Here is a 23443-nt window from a genome sequence, read left to right as displayed (position 1 = left end):
AATAAATAAATAAATCGGTAGCTGTCAGTACAACAGATGGGAATTAGTATAAAAGAACTTATAGGGCTTGTCGAAAGAGAGGTAAACTTCAAAGATAAGGGATTCATTTTTTTCAGCTAGGGAAGGATGAAGAAATTGATGTTCCTGTTTCCTGAGGTATCATATTTAATCCATTAACCAGTCACATCATCTTGCAGTTCTAATCTGTTACTGCACCCTCCCTTTGATGTGAAAAAAAACCCAACAGCTAATCGTGGTACATAATGGTATTCTGTGTACACTTTTTCCTGGTATACTTCAAAACAAAAATTTCCTCTCCAATCCCACGTGTGTGTATTTAACACTGGTCCATCAGAAACTTACAAAAATGCCACCAACTTCAATTCATATTTGTATGTTTTTTAAATAAAAATATATATTTTTTAACAAAATAAGGATATGGAATATTAAAAAAAAGTAGAAAATTCATTTACAGCCAGCAGGTGAGGAAGAAAAGAAACAAACTGCATATAATTAGCTAGCTGGCTATTGTCCTGATCCTGCAAGCTGCTTTGTGCTGGCAGACTCCTGTACTTACTTGGATCCATGATGAAATTGGGGGGGCTCCACCAGGGGCAAGGATCCAGCCTCCTGGAGCAGGATCAAGGCCTAAAACTGTACCAGATATGTACACTCCATGTACACATGGACTTATGGGAGAAAAAATTCTGTGCCTAACTAAAAATGTAATTATTCAACTCGTTTTGTACTCAGCTAAAAAAGGTAATCTAAATTAAGAGCTGCCCCCAAACTTAGTTCCCTATCTCTCAGCCTCCTCCACTTTTCTTTTCCATCTTCCAACTATATTTTTCTTCCCTTCAATACAAATAGCAATGATAGGCACAAGCCCTAATCAAAAATATAATCAGCATTCTTTTGCAAATCTTATATAAAATGCAACTATATTCATATGTAAAAAGACAAAGAAAAAAAGAAAAAATAATAATGGATTGTAAAAAAAAAAAAAAAAAAAAAAAAATAAAGGTGATGCTTTATTCTCCTTTCTTTTCCATCATTCTTTCTTGCACACATACAATAAAAATGGCACCAGACAAAAATGTGTTTAAAAATCAAAACAAGAAAAAACAACTGCCAATTAGTTAATAAAGTCAGTTTTAATCTGGTACATTACCCTTTACAGTGTAGGGCTATAAAATGGGTCACTGGGTTTCACAGAGGGTGACTGGAAAATACAACCCCACATCCCTTACACATACTGAAGAGACGTTACATGTAAATAGGCCTGATTTCACTGCAATAGCATGGCTTCCCTCCATATAACTGAAAAAAACTACCAATATGCTTAGTAGCCCCTATATTTATTTTTTAAATGTGCAATGAATTTTTTCTTTGGCTGCTATACGTACGGTTGAGTTAAGCAGGAGTCTTTAACAGAAGGGGTCTGGCAATTTTTTCAAACCTTTTTACCACTAACAACTTACAAGCTAACAGCAAATGTTTATTATTAAGTTACTTATAGAGGTTGGACATTTGCTTCTTTGGAAAGGCCTTTGGTAAACAGACCTTGGGGACAGAAAAGCCACTTTCAAAATAACTCACATGTTCTTCTTAAAAAAAAAAAAAAAAAAGCCCTAAAACGAAAAAAGGTTCATAATCCTTCTTTCTAGAAATTCATTCTTTTCTCATAGAAAAATGAACTACAAATTGAAGAATGAGTCCAGCTCCCTACAATTTTCAAAAACATTTTTAACCACAACATTCAATTTGACTGGAATCATTTTCCAGTAAGTTACATCACCCCCAAAAAGTGCATATCCCAAAACGTATTTCCATTCCTCACTTGCCATATTTTTGACTCAAGTCTCAATTTTTTAAAAGCTCCATATATGCATTCTTAAATTAGACATTTAAATATTCCTGAACAAATTATTTCCATATTCCCTTTTGGAACAAGGTATATTCAGTGGTTTTCAGTTTCTGAATAAATAGCACTTAATGCAATTAAAATATGACAACACCACAGTTAAGATGATGAGCGTAAAAGTTGGAAGAAAGAAAATGTTTCTCCAACTTCTCCTCCAGGTTCTGCTGATACAGAAATTTTACTACAGCCAAAGTCAGATAACTTAGCAATGCCAATTGTCTCAAGTCTCCTTAGAACCTCTTTAAAATGCACATCTTAGGAGATGGTGAAGCACCAAACAGATGAGAAGGCGACAGTGATGAGAACATATCCCACATATGACAAGGAAAAGGCCCCTGCTTATCCCATGGTGCTTGGGAGAGTGGTAAGCTGGGTCAAAAGTGAAATAAGGGGAACAGTCTGTTCTCCTTCCTCCTTCCTCCTCTCTGTCCTCCTTCCTCCCTGGCCAATGCAGGGAAAGCCTATGGGAACTGTCCCCCAATGTTTTCAAGTACTTTGCTTCTGTTTTGTGAACTCTAATACAAGCCTGGAGGAAAGGCCCTTAAAAAGACTAATGCTTGGATCTTTATTTCCCTTCCCTAGCTAATGAAACTGCCTACCAGCTCACACCATCACTTCTGGATGTCTTCACAAATGCATCTTCCCTAAGATTTCCTCCACTGAGTCACTCATCTGGTAGTAATAAACCAGGTAAGTTTTGTTCTTTATATTTATTTCCACCCAATGGCATTTATTTGGAGTTTCATGCGAAAGTGAATAGCTCCAGTGATGTCTGTTAATAAATCTTAAAATCACGAGCAGCTAGGTGCCACTTGAAACCTAACAAGGTGAATCTCTTTTCTTAGGTCAATTCCCCTCTCATATTTAAGCAGGGTAGCAAATCATTAATTAAAGGTGAACCAAAAATTAAGTTACATTTCAGCCTTTCACAGCCTGCTTGTTTTTGTACAGTTGGAGAAAGTTCCGGTATCTACAAAACTCCCCATTACACACCAGAGACATTAATATCCTGATTCAATAAGATACTCAAGCATGTGCCTAATGACACTGAAGTTATTGATGTTTAAATACCTTGCTGAATTGGAGCCTAAAGCTTTAGAGAATTCTACTGAGGATCATTTAAGGTCCCATCGATTTTTATTTGCCTCTCAAATACCACCCTGATGTAACTGAGAAGTGAGAGAACATTATACTATGTAGAATAAAGATGAGTTGATCACTGAATATCAAATTTGGATAAATATTTGTGAACTGGGATTCCCCCCACACCTACTGTGTCACTCGTATTAGTCTATCCATTGGAACAGTTTGGATATGCTATATCCAAATTCTGAAATATGGGCAAGTTAAATTTGGATGATAGCAAAATATGCAATATGAAAATCTATTTAATTTAATTCAATTGAATTCAGAAAAACAAAATTTTGTCTCCTTTCTCATTATGACTAAGAATCCTACAATATTCTTTTCAGTGCTAACAGTTTTTAGCTATACAGCTTATAAAAGACAAGAAATACAGATCTATACTCTCCAACCTCTGTTCACTTTAATTTGGATCTGTCAATCCTCTATTAAATTGCTTCTCAAACTGCCATAAAAAAGGCCCAGCAAACATATGAGATGTTTCACAGAAATTCCTTCTTTGTATTAATATACTTGTACAATCAAATTTCTCAGTCTCAGAAATAAATTTCTCCCTGATCACTATTTTCCCCTCAAACAGTATAGAAAACAACAAGAGTTGGACAAATGCTCAGTATTAGTCTAGCCCATTTCCAGGCATGATTGATTAGGATCACTAACTCCTTAACTTCTTTGCAGAATCTTTAACTGTATCTGCATCTGACCTCAGTGTACCATTAATACTAGCTCACGAAGGCTTTTTCTGTTTTTTACCTCTTCCTGTTACAATAATATACTCTCCACTTATTAACCTCTTTTTTTCACGTCTACTACATGAAGGCCAAAAATCATTGATGCATGGTCAAAAAGGAGGTAATGAAACGGAGTGATCCAGAACATGGATCCTCTTTCTGAAGTGAAGTGGCAGATTGCTCTGTCTTCCTTCTCACCTCTGATATGGATGCAGCACCAACCTGTCCGATTATAAAATCAGCAGTGCCTCTGACTAGGGCTGTTCTCTCTCTACTGCCCTATGCATGTGTATCTAGCAGAATAGTAAGCAGAATGCCAATCGGAGGCATTTTAGGAGGAGAGCTTCTACCCTGCTGAAATGGGGGAAGATTGTGTGAGTGCCTGCTAGAGTAGACTATGCTTGTACAAAAGGAGTGTGTGTATGTACCTCGGGTGGGGTGACTATTTTCCAGGCAGGTTTGTGCAGAGAGGTGGCAACAGGGGATCAGAGAGAGAGAGATGGAAAGAGAGTTGGTGGTAAGGGTGTGTGTGGAAGAGAAACAGGGGAACATAGTAATGTGAAGAGGCAAGGGAGGGATAAAAGGACAGACATAACCAGGGGAATTAGTCAAGGATGACAACAGGGAAACAAAACAGAAGGTGAGGATGCAGAAATCAGGAAGAGATTAAGAAAATCCATCCTGCCAGAAACAGCACCTCTTGTCAGACAGCAGGTGCTGCCTCGGGAAGAACTGATTTACGCATCTGGAAGTGTAGGAGCCAAAACACTTTCCCTAAATAGGAAAAAATTAAAAATAAAGCAACTGAAAAAAAGAGGGGGAAAGGGTGTCACCTTCATTTTTTGGCATTAAGGGACTTCCAGATAGCATTATATTTTTCATATATTTTCTGAGAATGAGAGGAGGATCTCTGGACCTTTTGTAGAAACCTTAAACAATTCCATTTCTTTCCTGGTTATCTCTTCTCAGCTGAATCCTTCCTTACCCTCCCCTTTGCCCCACCACCAACTGAATTCTGAATTAGCTATATGGCCAGAACCTCCAATAGTTCTTCGCTGGGGCTCTTCTGATGGATCCACTGGGCCAGATTCTTCATTAGTACAGCCATTCTACACCACCTTCCTTGGGGGATTCTAGTGAGAGAGCTGGCAGATCCAGCCCTATGAGGATCATCCCACAGCTAAGGGATCCTCCAGTGACATACAGCCAGCATACAAGCTCCTTTGTCACTGCCCTTTCTTGCTATCAAGATGGGGAGCATGGCTGAAGAAAGGGGACATCGCTGAGACACCCACTGATTCCTAGCTGTAGTTTCAGCCCTCCTGCTGCCATGAACAGCCTATATACATTAGAGCAGCCCTCCAGTTGTTCTATCTCAGCACAGAAGGACTTGCCATGCATACAGTGCCCAGTGTTATGTGCAACTTGGCTGGCCCTAAGATTCTGGCTCATTGTGCCTCCAAGAAGTTCTCCTCCTACACCCACTTATTCGGCTCATTTTGAATATTTTACTATTCGTACACAGCTCCCACACTACCAAAGTAACCACTCTACCACTAAATGACTGACAAAGGATATAGCATAAATTAATCTTCAATTCAGGACAAATGTTCACCTAACTTAGAAGCAGTGTCTAAATGAGAATAGACTCCATGCAGATTGTATTGTGTATAATACCGCTCACCTTAGGAGAGCATGCCCGTACATCTACCAGTCACAACTACCCAACGAGCCTACTCAATTCCACTCCTGTCCATTACATATTTTTCTTGTTATAAGAATTGTTTCAACCCTTATAAATAAAATCTTCTCAAAATTACTTAATAGGACCCCTGAATGGAAAAAAATAGCCAACAAAGTGATCTAGTTGTAAGTAGACAGTTTAAAACTAATCTAACAATGAGGAAAACTTTAACTATGTCAGGTTGAAAACATTGACTGGAAAATTTGTTTGACAAAAAAATCTGCAGTTTTTGATTTCCTTGAAAATATTTGAGTTTTTTCCATCTGATACTTGATTTTTTTTCCTTTTGGCAGTTTTTGGGGAAAAAAATATTATGTTCACAGTTGTCAATGAACAACATTTTATTTTTTTGCATTTTTGGATAAAAATTAGAATTTTATTTTTATCAAAATTGTGTTGGGGGGGAGGGGGGGGGAATTGCTTTCTGACCAGCTCTATTTTTAACCCACCTCAAAATCAAAACTCCAAATTTCCTAGCACATCATTTTAAAAACAGCACGTTAGTCTGACTTTTTTTTTTTTAAGTGAGCAGAGATAAAAAGTAAGAAAAAGAACGAGAGATGAAAAGCAGTGCAAGCATATTCTTGTTTCATTTTGTGTGTAAGCAAGGAGGCTTTCCAATAAAAGTCCTGAGCAAATGACCTTCAGTAAAACAATCTTGAAAAATTAGACAATGTCTCTGTTTTCCTATACAGACTTTGATTTCATCTTCTTTACAGTGAAAACCACACCTTAAAAGAAAAGGGGGAGGGAAGGAAACAACAACAAAAAAAAGGCCTGAAATTTTAGTTACACCACATGTGGTTTTCATTTGTGAAAAATGAACAAGCTGTTTGTGGTTAAACTGTCTAATCTGCTGTTATCAATCTAGCGCTGCATTCAAGATTTACAGGATACATCAGCTTCTGTGCCACATTAGCTGTAAAAGGGAGAGGGGTGGGAGGAAAAAGGAGGAGGAGAGAGTTTATCCTGAGGAATAATATTTCCAATGCAGCCACACTCACACTACATCTGGTTGTGCTGGTAGCGGCAGTTAAATTGAAATATTTCACAGCGTGTGTCAGAAACATGCAGAATGGTAATTATGACAGATCTGATTAAGCCTGAGTGCCACTAGCTCCCTGGCCAGCTCCGGTTGTGCAGGTGTGACCTTGTGCGTGCCTGCGTGTGTAAATAAAATTAATTACAAGCGAGAGGGCGAAGGCTTCAGTGACATCACAAAGCGGAGAAACTCCCAAGGGGGAGACCTAATGGAATATTTTCCCTCAGTCTAATAATACAGTTCATATTGACTTGAGGTAATTAGTGGGATCATTAAAGCAGTTTTCCCGGCGTATTTGGCTGCCTGATCAGATTAGTGAAAATGTTCTTCAGAACAAGCCCTGTGTGGTCTGCCAAAGGAGGAGGAAATAAAAAGCAACAAAGCATATTTTAGAATGATAAGCAGTGCTGGACTTTCAGTCCTGCAAAATGCTGTACTGATCTCTGGGGTCTAGAAATCCTACTGTCTTGACCATTTCAATTCTTCCATACAACTTGCACATGCTCCTGCTTCATATGGGCTAATTTCCACAAACATCTTCACTGTTGAAAACTGGATAAAGGGCATCTTCACTGATAGTTTTAAAATGACTAGATTCAATAATTGGGCGGGGGGGAGGGGGACCACGATAAACAACAAACAAAAACAAAGCTTGATAAAAAATAAATTACATTGGTTTCAAAATTTGTAACATTTTCATGTCATAATAGGCTTAGCATAGCAAAAAAAGTTTAAAATGGAAGACCTATTTTTTTAACAGAACATAGAACCCTGATCAAGAAATGGACCATTTGTTTAAAAACACTCTATTGAGCATGCTCTATCTTGCAAATGGAATATGCCAAGCTCTGTCACAGATGGCAGGCTTTGACAGTTCCCATCCGTAGCGTCGATACTCGACAGTTCAGCACAAGATCAGTGACATTCTGTCTCATTAGAGCCACGCTAATTATCACAGCTAGTTTCAGGGGAAACCATGTGTTGCAATGGTCAATTTGAAGGAGTCTGTGCATCAACAAACTGGTAATAAGGATCAGACACCTTATTATATGACAGCATGCTGCCTATGATCTGATTTACTGAATCAGAGGTACTGAGGCAACAGTGAAGCCTGATGGGTTGTGGAACAGCGTGTACACAATGCATGTCTAAAACATGCTTATAAAAAAGGAATTACACAGAATTATTATACATAAAGATTCCAAAACTGTGAAGTCATAATAATTAAGACTTTTTTCCTTTATCATGGAACCCTACTGAGATAGTTAAAATACTGTCAATTGACCTGATTATCTGTAGTCAAATAAAATCAATTACTAAAAATGAGAACTGTAAAATTATGGACTATGCTAAGCTATATTTCATCTGATACTTTGGTTTCTTCAATTGCAATAAATATGATGAACATTTCAGTGTCAGGCAACACTGCTCAATTTTTGGATATGACTTTAGATTTTGCAAAATGTTCACACATGACAATTTATCTGTATATATTCACAGACCTAAATTCTAATTTTCAGACAAGGATTTCCCCTGCCCAGGACAGAGTCATTCAACTAGCCATTGTGCTTTGCTTTTGTTATTTTCATGCCAGTCTGCAAAAGGCTAATGGAGAGCTTTATCCTGCTGGGTGCACCTCCACTGGAGAGCACCTCCAGTCAGGTACTGAGTGCCCTCAACTCCCACGGATCTCTATGGATCTCTTGCAGGACCTGGCTATGAAGGAGTTAAAGATTAACTTAGGAATAATGTATGACAGGTGTGCAACCCATTCCTCTAGAGAAGCTCTCCTTAGATCTTGTACACAATGTTTTTTTTTAAACTGGTGCAGATACTTTAAATTGGTTCAGGCTAATGTATTCGGATATACAGTGGGATAGCTATTTTATAACACTATTTAAAATGCTTATTGCCTCATCCACACTGGACAGGTTTGTGTTGTTAACCTGAATCAGCTGTAAGCCACGTGTACAAGTTCAGAAAACAGTTTTAGCCTGTGCATAGATAAGGGCAGAGTCTTTTCATCTTCTTTATTTGTTGGAGGTATTGAGTGATCCATAAAGATCTGTGGAGTGGTTAATCTAGTCCTTGTATATCATACTGAAATGCTTTCCATTCTCACTTTATACATTTTCTTTGACATAAAAAATGTCCAGTGTTGTTTGGTTCATTTTATTTATAAAGCTTTTCTAGGGCAATCAGCACCACAGTATCAGAGCACCTCAAACATTAAGGAGTTTATCCTCACAATATCTCTGTGATGTGAGGAATATTATTATCCCCATTTTACAGATGGGAATTGAAGAACTGTTACATCAAATGACTTGCCCAAGGTCACAGAAACACCCTGTGCTACAGCCAGGAACAGAACCAAAAACCCAGTTTAAAAGACAGTCAAGTTATTGCCCCATTTTGCTATTGCCTGCAGTCTCTCCAGAAATGTTTTTTTAAAAGACCAGTCATTTCATGAAGTGCTTTACTCTTACTTCCGAGAGGAAAGATAGTGAAAGTTAGAGAATATGGGCAGAGGAAAAGTCTTGAGGACTTTTAGTACTATCTTTTGCTTCTGCTGTCAAACATGGAAATTTCACTCTCCATGACCTCTTTTAGAAAGAACCCTATGACTTGCAATGTGATATTTTGTGAAAAACAAATTGGCATTATCTGTCAAGTTTCACAGTTTCACTGAACGACACACGTTTTTTTGGAGCAATTCTTGATCCCAGACAGAAGCCAATCACTCTTTCCCCCCTCCATTCCTGTTGACACCTGATCCTGTCCTGACTCCTGCTGCTCATGGCAAGACTACAACTGTCAGAGAAACCACAGTAGGGCAGTCCAAAAAAAGGAGACACATTATATGAGCTGTTTATACCGCTAACATTTTCTACCTATAGGAGCAAAGATTTGAATGGAACCTCGAAATGAAGAAAGATGTAACAGTACATTTTATTTTTATCTAGTGTCTTTTATATTCAGTATCCCTACACACATCATAGAAAATCCACTGTAAGCTTAAGAAGAAAAAAAGTTCTTAAGACAAGATTTAAAAACAGGAAATGACAGTCACTCTAAAGGAGACAAAGAAGAGAATAAATTCCAGATAGATGGGATATGATAATTAAAAGATCAAATCCCACTCTGGAGACTCATTGTCTGCCCAAATCAGAGACCACGGTTTAGCTAGGCAGAATGTGAATGGTGAAGGGGTGGTGTCTCTTAATATATGCTCAGAGCCCCCTCCTCCCCTTACTCCCATATCGTAACAGGGATGTCTCCTGATGATAAAAGGTTATCTTCCTATTAGAAAGTATTCAAATAGATCATTACATATGTGGTAATGGCATTCTCTTGCCAGATCTACAATATATAATACTTGTTCAGTGAGGGAAACTGTTTAAAAAGGACTTTCTTATTAGAGAATATAGCTTATATTTTGTGTGGGGGAAAAACAGATCAAAGATATAGCATTTATAAAACTGCTGGTTAAAAAGATAAAAGTGAGATAACAAACATCAATGTTTCACTATAAATCACTAAGTTTACAACAACATTAAAATTTCCAGTAAAAGCAAGGTTTTATATATACCTGGCCTATTCTGAAAATATTTATGTCAGGAAAAGCATGGCATTTGCATGCCAAAAGCAATTTTAGTGCCATTGTTTAGCATTCCCTTCCCAAATTAACTCTTTCCAAGTCCATGTGTCAAAACCTAAATTTCTATGTCTATTTCTCTTTTTACCCTATGCCATGTTCTTTTATATGCATAGGTTAAAAACGGAGGGAGCTCTGAGTTGTCAAAGGGAAGAAGTTGGACACTTCTGATGAAATGCCACAGCACAAAATAATCATGTTAGCAGGCAAGAATAGAATTTATAGTATGTCCTTAACCACAGATTCACCTCAACGCTTATGCATGCAAACCTATCAATTTCAAAGGGGCTAACTGCCTAACCAACTGGAATGACAAACGTAGACGGACAGGAAATTAGGCAACATAGTATAACATACTGCAAAAGAAATGGGTCAAAATGATCTCTGACTATATCTGATTTTTAGAAGTACACACAGTACTCTTACTTGCATTCCAAAATTAAATCACTGAAATCAGTGCTCAACTCCCACCAATTTCAAGAGCAAGGTATTATTATTCAGTGGGAGTTCCTCAAAAGGAATGCCCACAGAACATTATCTCCCCATTTATATTTATTCTTCCAGTAGTAAGGCATCATATTTAGGAAGAACTAGACAGACTAACAGCATTGAATTGTGATATATTAGGCATTTACAGTAACTGAAAGCAATACTCAAAATACAGTACTCATGTTACTCAGGTTTTTCATAGTGTGTTTCCTGAATGCGAAAAACCCCCTCTGAACATGAGCTGACTTTCACCAGACTGTTTTCTTCCCCATTTCACTTCAACATGTGCAGGCTACACCTTTTCAGGCAAGCCCATGTAACACCTCAAAATACAACAAACATCATGGAGGGCTACTAATGTCTCTTTGCTGGACATACACCTTAAGTCTCAGAGCTCTCAAGGGGTTTTGTGTGGAATAAAATTAGATTTCAACATCTGCCACCATAAGAAAAGATTTCATCTCTGGCTCCCACATGAAAACATTGTAACCAATGAACAGTTACTGAACCATGTTACCTTAATGATTATTACCCAAATCAACATTTTTTTGAAACAATGAAATTGAAAATTGTGCTTTCATAATTATTTGAATCAGATTATCGTATTACAAGTTTAATAAAAATCTCAAGATGATTAAATCGGAAAAGTACTATGTAGAGTGCAAATATATTCAGGGGTTTCTTTTGTGTTTTGTTCTGACCTATTTTGGGGCTGTTTTGTTTAAATTTTAGCAAACAACGTGGTTAACCTCACAAAAAGAACACAAATAGGCATATATTGCGTGTTCAAAATGTTTCTTATATTTGCATGGTGTTTTCTAAAGCTCTGCTTTTAGATCAGATTTTATTATTGGGTAGTCTACTTAAAGTTTATTAGCCAGTCCAAACAATATAAAAAGGTAACAGTTTTTGACTTTGAAATGATATGCTTTTTTCAGTTGGTTACAATTCAAAGAAATACAGGAAAGTTGCTATGACAGAGTTCCACAATTCTAAACTATTTAGACCCTCAGTATAAATGCACTGAATATTTTAAAAAAATAATAAGGTACATTCTGAATATAATATTCACTGTTTAGATAATGCATTGATGGGTGCTAGAAAAAATTCTAAAATAAATAGAAGATATTGAAGTAAAACCTCAAAAACAAGAAAAAAAATACATCCCTCTCTACCTCCCTCCCAAATTTCTATGATCATTTAGTCTTACAAGCCAGATAGACCCATTTCTTTCAGGAGGCTTATGGACAGTCAAAAAAAAAAAATCATCAACAAAAATCACTGTTAAGAAATGAAGATCACTCCTCTAAGCAACAGCAATGATATTACTATTACCACCCTAATCTCTCCCCTGCTCCCTTACTTTCTTGCCTTAGTTTATATTATAAATTCTGCTGAACTGGGATTCAATCTTCATCTGTTTTGTAAACTGGCAGGCCCATGTATGGTCCTATATTTCCAGAGTCCCTAATACAGTACAATAGATATTTAGTTTTTACTTTAACCCTGCCTAAATATAGACTTCCTTAGTTTCTCCTTTAATAGGCACTTTGTTCTCAAGTGCTCTATTCAGCAGAAATAGATCTGCGGTCTTCTAGGCCATACAAGCCCCACAGCCTTGTGGATACCTGCTACTCAACAACCTAACCTCATGAGGAGAAAAATTAGCTTGTTGCAAAGGGCCCTCCACTAAAGAATTGTCCTTGCCTTTTTGTGGAACTGCTTGGAGAAGGAGAGGTCATGTAAAGGAGATCCTCACCACCTGTACTGAGAGTCCCTATCTCACACAATGAAGTTACTCCAGCTTATGTACAGCGTCAAGAGGTGAGAGAAGAGAACAAGTTCTGACCTTTGGCCATTTAACACCCCCCTCCCCCAACTAAATAAATATGTAACTTGCAAGTAGAATGGGAGAAGGGAAGAGTGTTCCTGCCCAGTCCAGTCCACTGGACTTTAAGTGGTATCCTGTCCTAGCTCTAAAGAGAAGAATGGAACCCAATATCCTTGGTGATACTTGAGCAATGGAGCTCCACACCAACACCACCAATCACTTTTTGTTTAGAAATGAGGGAGGATTTCGGTCTCAATAAATCTTTCTGCTTTGCATAGTGGTCAGGCAAGCTTCAGAATACAGCTATAAGCCTAGAAGCGGTATGGCTTGATAACACATTTTAATGGAGCTATGTGTAACAGGATGACTAACAGTCAACCAACTAGGGAAGACCCACCTTTCAAAGCATGCTCAGTGCATCTCCGGATATTATTGCCATGACCCAGTATTTTGCCATATGTGGCAGTCCAGCTAGATAGAGCCTGCGACTCTGTCACTGGAAGGGAATCGTCTTGAGAGATTGTTTTATATCTAAATTACCCTTATGCAGTCTGAAACAGGTGGGAAGTAACCCCTGAGAAAAAGATGCAACCTCCACAGTGGGAAGAAGTTCAGGGCTATCATCTCTGGTATATTTTGTACAAATCTCTATTTTACACTAATGCTAATAAAAATAATGCTGACTTTTTTTTGTATCTACTGTTATTTCCTCTTGCCATATGTGCATTTTTTTAAAGCAAACATTGGAAGGGCTATCCTTCCTGAATAGTTTGGAATATATAGATTTAAGCAAAAATACATGTAAATGTGAAAAGGTAACAAAAATAAAATAAAATAAAATAAAAAAAAAAATCACATGAGCCTGTATACGAGAATTGCACCATAATTCTGCTCATAATGCCAAAGAAGGTAGAGAGGTGAACAAAATGGACATTTCTCTTTAACACATAGTTTTGACATGTAAATAAAGACATCTGAAGAAACACAAATGTTTGAAGCTGCTGTAACATTCTATCATAATTAGAAACATTTCAAGAGCCCTGTAATTTCCAATCAAAATTACAGTTATTTCCGATATACCAGCCATGATTCATGACAGAATTTTACATTCCATGGGAGATTATAGTGGCCTGATGTATGACATACTGAGTACAGTGCTAACATAAACAATTCAATTTAATGTTTAAACAGCACTTGGTGTTTAGAATCCCACAATAAAAGAAACATATTATTGTAGAAATTATCACTTTGACAGTGATTTGAAGGGTAGGCAGACATGTGGCCTATAAAGCTATTTTTTTTTTATTTACAGTCCACAGCTTGAGTTTAATCATTCTGATATCCTTGAAGTAATTCTTTACAGCATATAACTTAAAAAAGAACATCCATTCTCTACAATGAAATGGAACAAGTCCAAAAGGCAAATATTTCCAAAGTCAAAGTTTAAAAATTCTAAAAGGAAAAAAAAAATGCACACTACAACACTGAAGGTCCACATAAACATTCATAAACCTGATCACATTTTATCACCAGCTTAATGGGCACTGAAAGACAGAAACTTTCTCTCAGAAGCGGTTTTGGGGAGTTAAGAGAATAATTAATGATTTAGCAGACTTAAATAAATTGGTAACTAGTGGTGCCTCTATTTCTTCTGTCAATGGTTTTTCCAGTGTTGGTGTTAATGTGGTCTTCTTTCCCATTTTACATTTGACTGCCCTGCACTCTACTTGAGACTTGGGCACATTCTCACTTTTGAGCACACTGATGAGCTTCCTTAAAACATGTTACTTAGGATCATCATGCAGCAATTATCTGTGACATTCATACTGACAAGAGTATCTTGTTCACTGGTCTTCCTTCCCTTGCATAAAATTAACATAGTTCCCTGCACTAAACTTGATGTTTTGTTTAATTTTTAAGAACTTTTTATAAAAATACATAATAGCAGAGGGTTAAAATTGAATACACATCTTTTTGTGTGTAAGTACTGTGTTTCATGAAGGCTAGATATGTTACCCTTATTTCTTTAAAATTTGTACATAACATTTCAGAAAATAATTTGCCTTTTGGTTTGGAATTGTGGACTTCTGAAACTCTAGGGTGGCCATATGTCCCATTTTGGTCGGGACATTCTCTTTTTTGATCAGTTGGCAAGAGCAAATGGGACAAATGCCCACTTTTGTCAAAAAAAGTGGGGTGTGGAAGAACATGTGGGGGGTGAGTGGAGATGCCAACCCCGTGCAGGGGGCAGGCAGGGCTCAGGGGAGCAGCGACGCCAGCCCCGCATGGGGAAGGGAGGCAACGCTCAGGTCAGTGGTGCGGGTCAGCCCTGCACAGAGAGAGGGGCTCAGGCAAGCAGCTAGGGCCAGCCACATTCGGTGCCCCATTTTCTCTTTGGGAAATATGGTCACCCTATTGTTTTGCTATTTTTGCTTAACAAACAAAACAAAATGTATCTACGCCCATACAGCTCCATTGTGTCCCTATTTCCTCAAAGCTCACTTCTGACACTTCTCTAGCTGATCCAATAGCTGCACTAGCCACACCCACAAAATCAAAACCTTGAACTCTCTAGTTATAACACCTGTTATTGCCAAAACTACAGTCACCTGATCAACACTGCAACAGTATAGAGCATTTACTCATTCACAGCCACTATGAATTTAAGAAGTTGACAGTGTTGGCCCTCCAGGATCTAACCTTTGGGCAGACAACAAACCTATCTTGCTGTTGGGGGCAACGTCTTTGGTAGCTGCTTTTTTCCAATTCTGGCACACAAAAGGTATCTTTTAGTTACCTTAGGACTCAGCAATAAATTTAAGTAGCTGTAATACTACATGTTGCTAACCCAACAAATAATTGAATTCATATAGAAAATCAATCACAAAGACCGCAAAAATCATATATAAAATGTAAGTTGTTGATAACTGGTGAGTCCCTACCTGGCTTTTGGTTGCAGCAACCTTTGCAAATAGTGCTTGAGACACTTTAGCTCTCTTCATTTCCTGCTGAATCTCATCGTATATGGAAGCATTAATGTTCATGGTATTATTTTCTGGTTTTCCATTCCTCTCCGTTGCAACAGTAGCTGTTTTTACCTAGAAAATATTTTATGAGATTGTCATTTTTCATTATGAATGAGTGACTTTTTTCCTCAAGTAGAGTCTCTCTCCCTTGGATGCTTTTACTCAGTCCTACTCATATTTCTTTTCATGATTCTCTTTCTTTTCAACCTTTCAGTATTATGCATTATCCACAGTTCAGGAAAATGGATGTTAAGAAAATCCTGCATACTATCACAGGTGAATGTACCTGAAATAAAATGGTCTGTCAGCTGACCACTACAAATTACAATGTCATCAAACAAGTTAGTTGGAAACAGCCTCACAGAGATTTTCAAATCCTGAAATGAGTCTCCCCTCCCCCAACAATTAAAGTAAAAATTGTAACTGCAGTGTAAAAGGATCACCAATGAAATCAAACTGCAGACAGATTTATCTTGATTGGTGACCAGTACAGTCAGTTGCATCATACAAGTGTAATACAGTTGTCACTTTAGATTTAATCTTATGTTTTTTTCTTATCTGTTTATTTTTGTATCTTCTATGAAAAATCAGTTTACAACACTGCACACTGAAATTCTCTACTCATCTATGAAATGGGGATAGGGAGGGCCTTCTCCAACTACCATAATGGCTAATTAGTTGTACTTTACTTGTGTATACCTAAGCTGTTTTTCACACCACGCCATACCCCATCAAGGATACAGCACAGTGTGCACCATCCCTCTGCAGAACAGGCGATGGGGGGATGACACTTCTAACCTGCAGATGTTCGGAGAAATGTGGGGAAAATCTGGCCTCGCTACCTCAGGACAGCATAGTTCCTTTAGGAGCTATGATAGTAATGCTTTTCTCCCAGCTGGTGGCCATAGTGTTATGGGGTCAGGAGCGTCCAACTGCAGGCAAAGCGGACCTTTAGACCCCACAAAATCCCATCGAGGGTCCACGTAGCAACAAGGGGTCTGCTCAGATGAATCAACTTGCAGGGTCAAGACCAGAGTCAACATCTTGGGCTTTAAATTCCCCAAGGATGTGAAGGGAGATGATGATGGCATGATGAATAACTATACCTCTAACCCCACTTTGCATGAGCTCTTAACAACTGCAGAGCCCCAAAAGGATGAATCAAAGGGTTGGGATAAAAGGGGGAATGCAATTTAGGTAGCCCCCTTGCCCTCTGAACAAAAAAAGGACCAATTTTATGGGTAATCCATACTATACACCCTCCAGAATAGTCTGAGAATGTTCAAATATGGTCCATAAATTAAGAGTGCATATCAGCTCCACTGCGGATGTGCCTACGAGGCTTCTCAGCAGCAGTGCAATATGTGCACATTATCTGCAACTAGAGATGCCATTGCTAAACATCATGAGTCTCCACAACAGAAAAGCAGGCATGTGGTTGTATTTGCCTTCTAGTGTGAGGCATGAGTGCCTCCCAGTATGAACAATGTCTGATATTAATATGGATGCACACCTGAAAAAAAGAAAATATGCTAAAAATGCAACAACCCCCCGATCCCAGCCACCCCTTTACAGTATATTGTGCACATTTTTATAATTAGAATTTAACTTGCACCTAAAGGGTGACAGACTGAGATGTTAAGTGGGACACCAAGCTTGTGTTGACCTCGCATACAGTGATGATTTTCACCTATTGACTTTAAAGCAACTGCTGATCAGGCTGTGCTAATAACTGCTAAGAAACATCTGAGATGCCTGGCAAAGAGCAGCGTAAGCAATAGCGTGAACGTTTATGCCTCACACTGCATCATGAGAAAACTCATGCCTTGTTCTCCCTGGAAGACATTCCCACTGAACTTGGACTGGGCGGAAAGAGCACAGGTATGTTCTGAGTAGCATGCAGTAAAGTTATGTGCACACTATGGACTCTCTAACCTTTATAATTTTGAAATGTACTGAAAGGCTGTCTACAACTGTGATCATGTTAAATGCATTATTGTAAGCAGCTCTCACAAGTCATGCAAAAATCAGATTGAACTTTGAGACCAGAAAGCTAAAAGTGGATGGCTTTGTAGTCTAAGCATCTACACTGAAATACTGGGATTTCCTGGCACCGTCAGTTCAAATCTTGTCAGGGTTGTCTTCATACTTCTGAGGCATGCAAAAATTCATGGGAGTGGTAGTGGGATAAAATAAAGATGTCCTGCCTACTCTGCATGGACATTAAAGCTTCCATGGCATGTTTTGTATGAGGACCAGTTTGTCCCTGTGGCCTTGGTCACAATTTCTGCTGTTCTGCAGTGTGCTCGCTGGCTGCCACCCCCACCTCTAAAGGTGGCTACATAGTGCATTGGTGCTTTAGGATACTACCGCAGACACTGCTCAATCAGTGGAGTGTACTGCCACAAAAGAACCCCCAGCAAAACCTGAGGGAAATATAGCATGTAGATGGATACATGAATTAATGCTTAATACTACAGTGATAGGAGCTATTGAAAACCCTAATGCTAACAGATAGACGGTGCCTATCTTTATGTTGGTGCAGTACAATACTGACTATGGGCCTGCTCCAAAGCCCACTGAAGTCAATGGAAAGACTTCCATTGACTTCAGTGGACTTTATTCTCTATTATTCAGCACTTGATCCATTGACAGACAACTAAAATATTATATTAGCCCAAATTAATGTCAGGAAAAAGCAAACCTGACACTTCTGGGTATAAAATGATCGATCTTTGGGGCTGGAGAGAAATTTTATCCCCCCAACAACCCTCACCCCTCCAAACTTGCATAATTGGTCAAGTGCAAATGTTCCCCCGCCTCCCTAACAACTTCTCTTGAAACATCAGGTGCAGACTATGACTGGATTAGATGGACCATTGGTCTGCTCTAGTCTGATGAATACTAAGTAACACTGTCAATTAACCTTTTGGAGGATATTCATATAGAAAAATTATTTCATAATGTATATAGCAACCTTCTAGTCTAATCTTAAAGTGTGACATTCTATAAATCTATTCAGAAGAGAAAGGTTTCATTAGATTCAGCTCTTTTTTGAGATAAGCTTTTGTGCTGGAGTTGGACCTGAACAAAAGGCACAACCATTTTCATTTTGGGAGGAAAATGTGATATGTTGGGGAAAGGGAAGAGTTTGGAATAAGCCTTTATAAACTATCCACAACTTCCACTTAAAAAAAAAAAAAAACAAGATCAATTTAATGTCACTAAATATCAGCTAATCGTTTTTAAATGGTAACCAAATTATGCTTATACTTGATGAGGGTGAAAAATATTTTACCACAATGTTTAATATCATAAGACTAGCCTCCTTCTCCCCCCCACATTAGTCATTTCAAAAATATTTGGAAAAAACGTCATCCTTCCCAGCTAGTCTGCCCAGATACATATCTCATCACATGAGATTGATTACAGTCATGAGAAGTTCTGGAATCATTCACTTTTCCTAAACAAGGCACAAGGTGGTGATGGAGTAACCAATCTGAACAGGTTTTCACAAATATGGAATCTCCTCTCTCCCCCCCCGGAAAAAATCAAAACAAAAATCTTTTATAACACATTCTCATAAGTACTGTTTTAGCTTGGGGGGGGGGGGGGAACTTCTTTAATCCTGGTTTAGCTTTTAATATTACATCGTACATTAAAATTCATGAAGTAGTTCATTCCAGGCAAAACAAACTACTTTTCAGATCTGCTCTGGAAATAGCACAGGAGGTATAATAAATGCAGTTGCTTTCAGAACTGCTTTTATCAGGACAAGGTTTACTACATCATTATTATAGTGGCGCCTGGAAGCAGAGTTATAGTTAAGTGTCAGTGTTTCCATTAATTCTCCTCCACAGTAGTTTTCGTAGGGGTAGAGGGTTTCATTTAATATTTTGTCCATTTTGATTTTAATAAAAATGAAACTTGGCACAAAGATTATCAATATAAATCAGATCGATCGTTTTTTATTTAAAGACGGGCCAAAAAGTGTAAGTTTCACCGATCGTTAAATGTGGCCTGATTTTTTCTGGCATGCTTAGCGCCCACAGGATGCACTGAAGTTAATGGAAGTGGATCTGAAATTCAGGTCCACCTTTCTCTTACAACCAGAAAAACGGTGTCCTGTTCAGCCTTTCAAGTTTAAAGAGTTGGGCTCAGACAGACAAAGTGGGTAAGAGAATATCTTTTATTGGACCAACTTCTGCTGGTGGAAGGGACAAGCTTTCGCGCCTCACAGAGATCTCCTTCAGTCTGGAGAAGGAAACCAGAGTGTTCAAGGTAAATACGAGGCGGGACAGATGGTTAAGTGTAAAACAATAGATGGCTAGTAGGCAGCAGAGTGTGTCACAAGTCACTGTAGCGGGCTATAAACCCAGTGTCCCTGTTAAGTCCATGGTTTATAATGTGCAGTAGAGTTGTGAATTTAAGTTCTTAGGCTGGTCTTTTGAAGGTGTCCTGCAGGTTTTCTTTGAGGACAAGGACTGGGAGAGGTCAGATATTGAGTGATCACTTTGTGAAAAGCGTTCCTTAACCGGTCACAGAGTGTCTTAGTCTTTTTTTTTTTTTTTGGTGAGTTCATTAAAGATCATAGTGATTGTCTGGTTTCACCCCATAGTTGTTATTGGGGCATATGATGCAAGCCTGGGAAATTAAATTCACAACTCTGTTGACACTAAACACCATGGATTTAACAGAGACACTGGTTTTATGGCCCATTGCAACAACTTGTAACACACCCTGCTGCCTACTAACTCTTCATTGTCTTACCACTGCAGAGGTGTTAACTGCCCACTTTTTTAAATTGTCTCCTACAACATGTGAACCCCTTATGCTTAATCTATCCCACCTTGTATTTAGCTTGAACACAGTTTTCCTTCTCCAGACATGAAGAGCTCTGTGAATCTGGAAAGCTTGTCTCTTTCAACAAAAGAAGTTGTTCCAATAAAACAAAAAAAAATTACCTCCCCACCTGTGAGTCTCTCTTTTCCTGAGACCAAAACAGCTACACCAATACTACAAACAAGAGTGGCCTTAGATTTTTGGTGCTCAAGTTGAGAGCTTTTGGCCTGATTTTCACAAGTATGAAAGAATCATAACTTCAGCTGAAATCCATAGGAACTGGGAGTACTCATCACGTTTGGGGAAAAAAAATTAAATACAAAAGATTTCTCAAGCTAAGCACCCAAAACATTGAGTCACATAACATCTCTGGTCACTTTTGAAAATGCTGGCCTTGTAGATTATACTTTGCACTTCATCTGCACATGCTCAGTTTCACATATGCTGATGGGAGGGCAGTGTCTGGCCAAAAAGGATCCCACCTGATTGACTGGAGGTTTTTCAGGCTTTCTGGGCTCCCTGCAGCAACAGAGATTATTCTGTTTTGAGAGAGAAGTACTCACTGCCTAATGACTGCAGGGTGGCTCAAACAAACATTCTGCAAAGGAAAACCTGCAGCTCAGAACAGCCCGGCATATAGACACATGACAGTCAGCTGGGGTAGAAACGTATAGGGACTCTGGCCTGAAATTATCATGCTCCCACTTTCTCAGCTCTGGTTTGGAAAACAGCCTGTAAGAGGTAGCAAAAAGGTCCTGAATCCTAGAGATCATTCTTTTAGGGGCACTAGGGAACAGGAATGAGGTAGCCACTCAAGAAGCTCCAGTCCAAGGAAGGAGCATGCCCCTACACACCATGACACTGATCAGGATGGGGATTTCCTCCCTAGCTGATCAGCAGTGAATGAAGTATATCCACTGAAAATAATTAATAATGGGTGTGTTTGTTGCCACCCCTCCATGCCCCCATTTCCAGGCAACTTATTTCTTATTAGATGCTTATCCCTTAGGCTTGGGTTAGAATTGCCCATCCCCCACATCTGAGATGGTGCATGGTTGTTTCTCCCACTGCCACTTTACAGCGCTGCAACTTTCTCACTCAGGGGTGTGAAAAAACACTCCCCTGAGCGCTGCAAGTTTCAGCGCTGTAACGTGTCAGTATAGACAGTGCTACAGCGCTGGTAGCTACTCCCCTCATGGAGGTGGTGTTTTGTTTTTTTTAATAGCACTGGGAGAGCGCTCTCCCAGAGCTGTGCTGCGCCTACACAGCCATGTTAAAAAGCTGCCGCGGTAGCACTTTAATGTTGCTAGTGAAGACATGCCCTTAGGACCAGGGAATGTGTGATGGACAGGTCTGAAAATAAGTAGTAGAGCAAGGGAGCTCATTTGAGGAGCATTTTATTTTTTGTGAATCAATATGGTGCTGTGGACAGGCCACTGGACTGGTACTCAGGAGACCTAGGTTCTATTCCCTGCTCTGCCAGCGATCTCTTCTGTGAACTTGAGCAGGTCATCTCCCTCGGACAAAGACCCTCTTATGTGTATGTACAGCACTTTGTCCAATGGGGTCGCACTCTCAGTGGCCCCTAGTAAGCCCCACTGTTGTAGGAGAAAATTAATTAATATCACCACCTGCATGAGCATAAGCTTCCATCCCAGGATGTGGCAAGTTGAACAACTCCATTGCAAGCTCTTACACGTGCTTTGCCTCTTTTGGTTCAGTCAGCCTACATGGCAGATAGCATCTGTAGCTTTTGACCCAACTTAAGCCCTACGTAATCTGCAAGAGTCTGATGTTGAGTATTGGGGGAGGGTGGAGGTTATTTATTAGAGGAGGAAGAGCAGGGGTAAGGGGCAGAAGAGCTCCTTACAGGTTTTCAAGGAAGAGGTAGAAACAATCCAGATACATTAGCTCAGTAGTAACTCGTGAGCATGCTGTATGAGTGAGAAACTCAGCACAGCTCTTCCTAGCTCAGGGATCAGGGTTTGCACTTGGTGACCTGCTGCATTACCATTAGAACACCAGTGTCCCGACTGGATTTTTGCATGCAATTTTGTGAACAACTCACACACCCAATGAGCCTGGCCACGAATGGTTAAGTCTGCTCTACTGTCTGGCTGCCAGTTGGCAACACAGGAGATCCTTTTCAGGATGTTTATTTTCACATCCGTCCCAAACAGATAAACTTTCAATTGCAAAATAAACCTTCCTGTGTGGCATATTAGCTTCCCATTTCATGGTTTCATATCTTAATTGTTTCAAATCTTACTGGTCTTAAAATTTAGTATCAAAATATGTTTGCTGTTGTGCAAGTATTTTGTCAGGCTAAATGGTCCATTTTGTTTTTAAACAATAATCCAAGATGTACATTGGTGAATGAGCAAAATATTAACTTTGTCATTATATAGTGAACTTCATTTTGCTAGACTATAACTTCCTATAAATATGTAATAGGTAGGATATTATTAATTTCATTGGGTTTTATTTAGTGACAAAAACTGGACAAAAATTCTTATGATAAATATTGAGATCACTGCTATGATCCATCTAATAGAGGCATCATAATTCCGGCATTTATACTACTATGAATTATTTCCCCTACAATGTATAGGATTTTTACTGTTTTCCAGTGTAACTAACAAACAGGAAAAATACGTACTGATTATTTAGGACTTTTCATTTTTGAAGTTAGGATTCAGGACACCCCATATGGCAAACTGAGGCAGAGAATGAAAGTTACCCAAGAGGGAGTTAGTAGCACCCAGAATCACAACTCAGACATTTCTGTCTTGTTCACTAAACCACGTCTCTCTCTCTCAGGTAAAATCCTAGCATATTTTGTAGTACAACAAAGAAAAATACTGCATTTAGGAAACTGTCTTCTGATCAGTTTTACAGGGCACAAATATTCATCTAGGGGAGCAGCCTTACTTAGTTTAAAAAAAAAAAAAAGAAAAAAAAAAGTGTGCTGTGACGTTGTGCAGTCTATATGGTTTTATAAAAATATAAGTGATAT

General features: G+C 38.7%; 1 protein-coding gene across 9 annotated transcripts in view; it reads right to left on the bottom strand.

The window, feature by feature from the left end:
- Positions 1–23443, bottom strand: part of SATB1 (SATB homeobox 1) — an 88716-nt gene that overhangs the window by 15344 nt on the left and 49929 nt on the right. For all 9 annotated transcript variants that reach the window (XM_029910965.1, XM_024197364.3, XM_024197365.3 and 6 more), the window contains one exon: positions 15502–15657. In XM_029910965.1, coding sequence (XP_029766825.1) covers positions 15502–15657 — 156 coding nt within the window. The remainder of the gene's footprint in view (positions 1–15501; positions 15658–23443) is intronic.

The sequence above is a fragment of the Terrapene carolina genome, unplaced genomic scaffold, assembly GCF_002925995.2.
Source record: "Terrapene carolina triunguis isolate 2854851 unplaced genomic scaffold, T_m_triunguis-2.0 Scaffold84, whole genome shotgun sequence".
Lineage (NCBI taxonomy): Eukaryota > Metazoa > Chordata > Testudines > Emydidae > Terrapene > Terrapene triunguis.
Note: the sequence above shows the minus strand (reverse complement) of the source record. Positions and strands in the feature narration are given on the sequence as shown.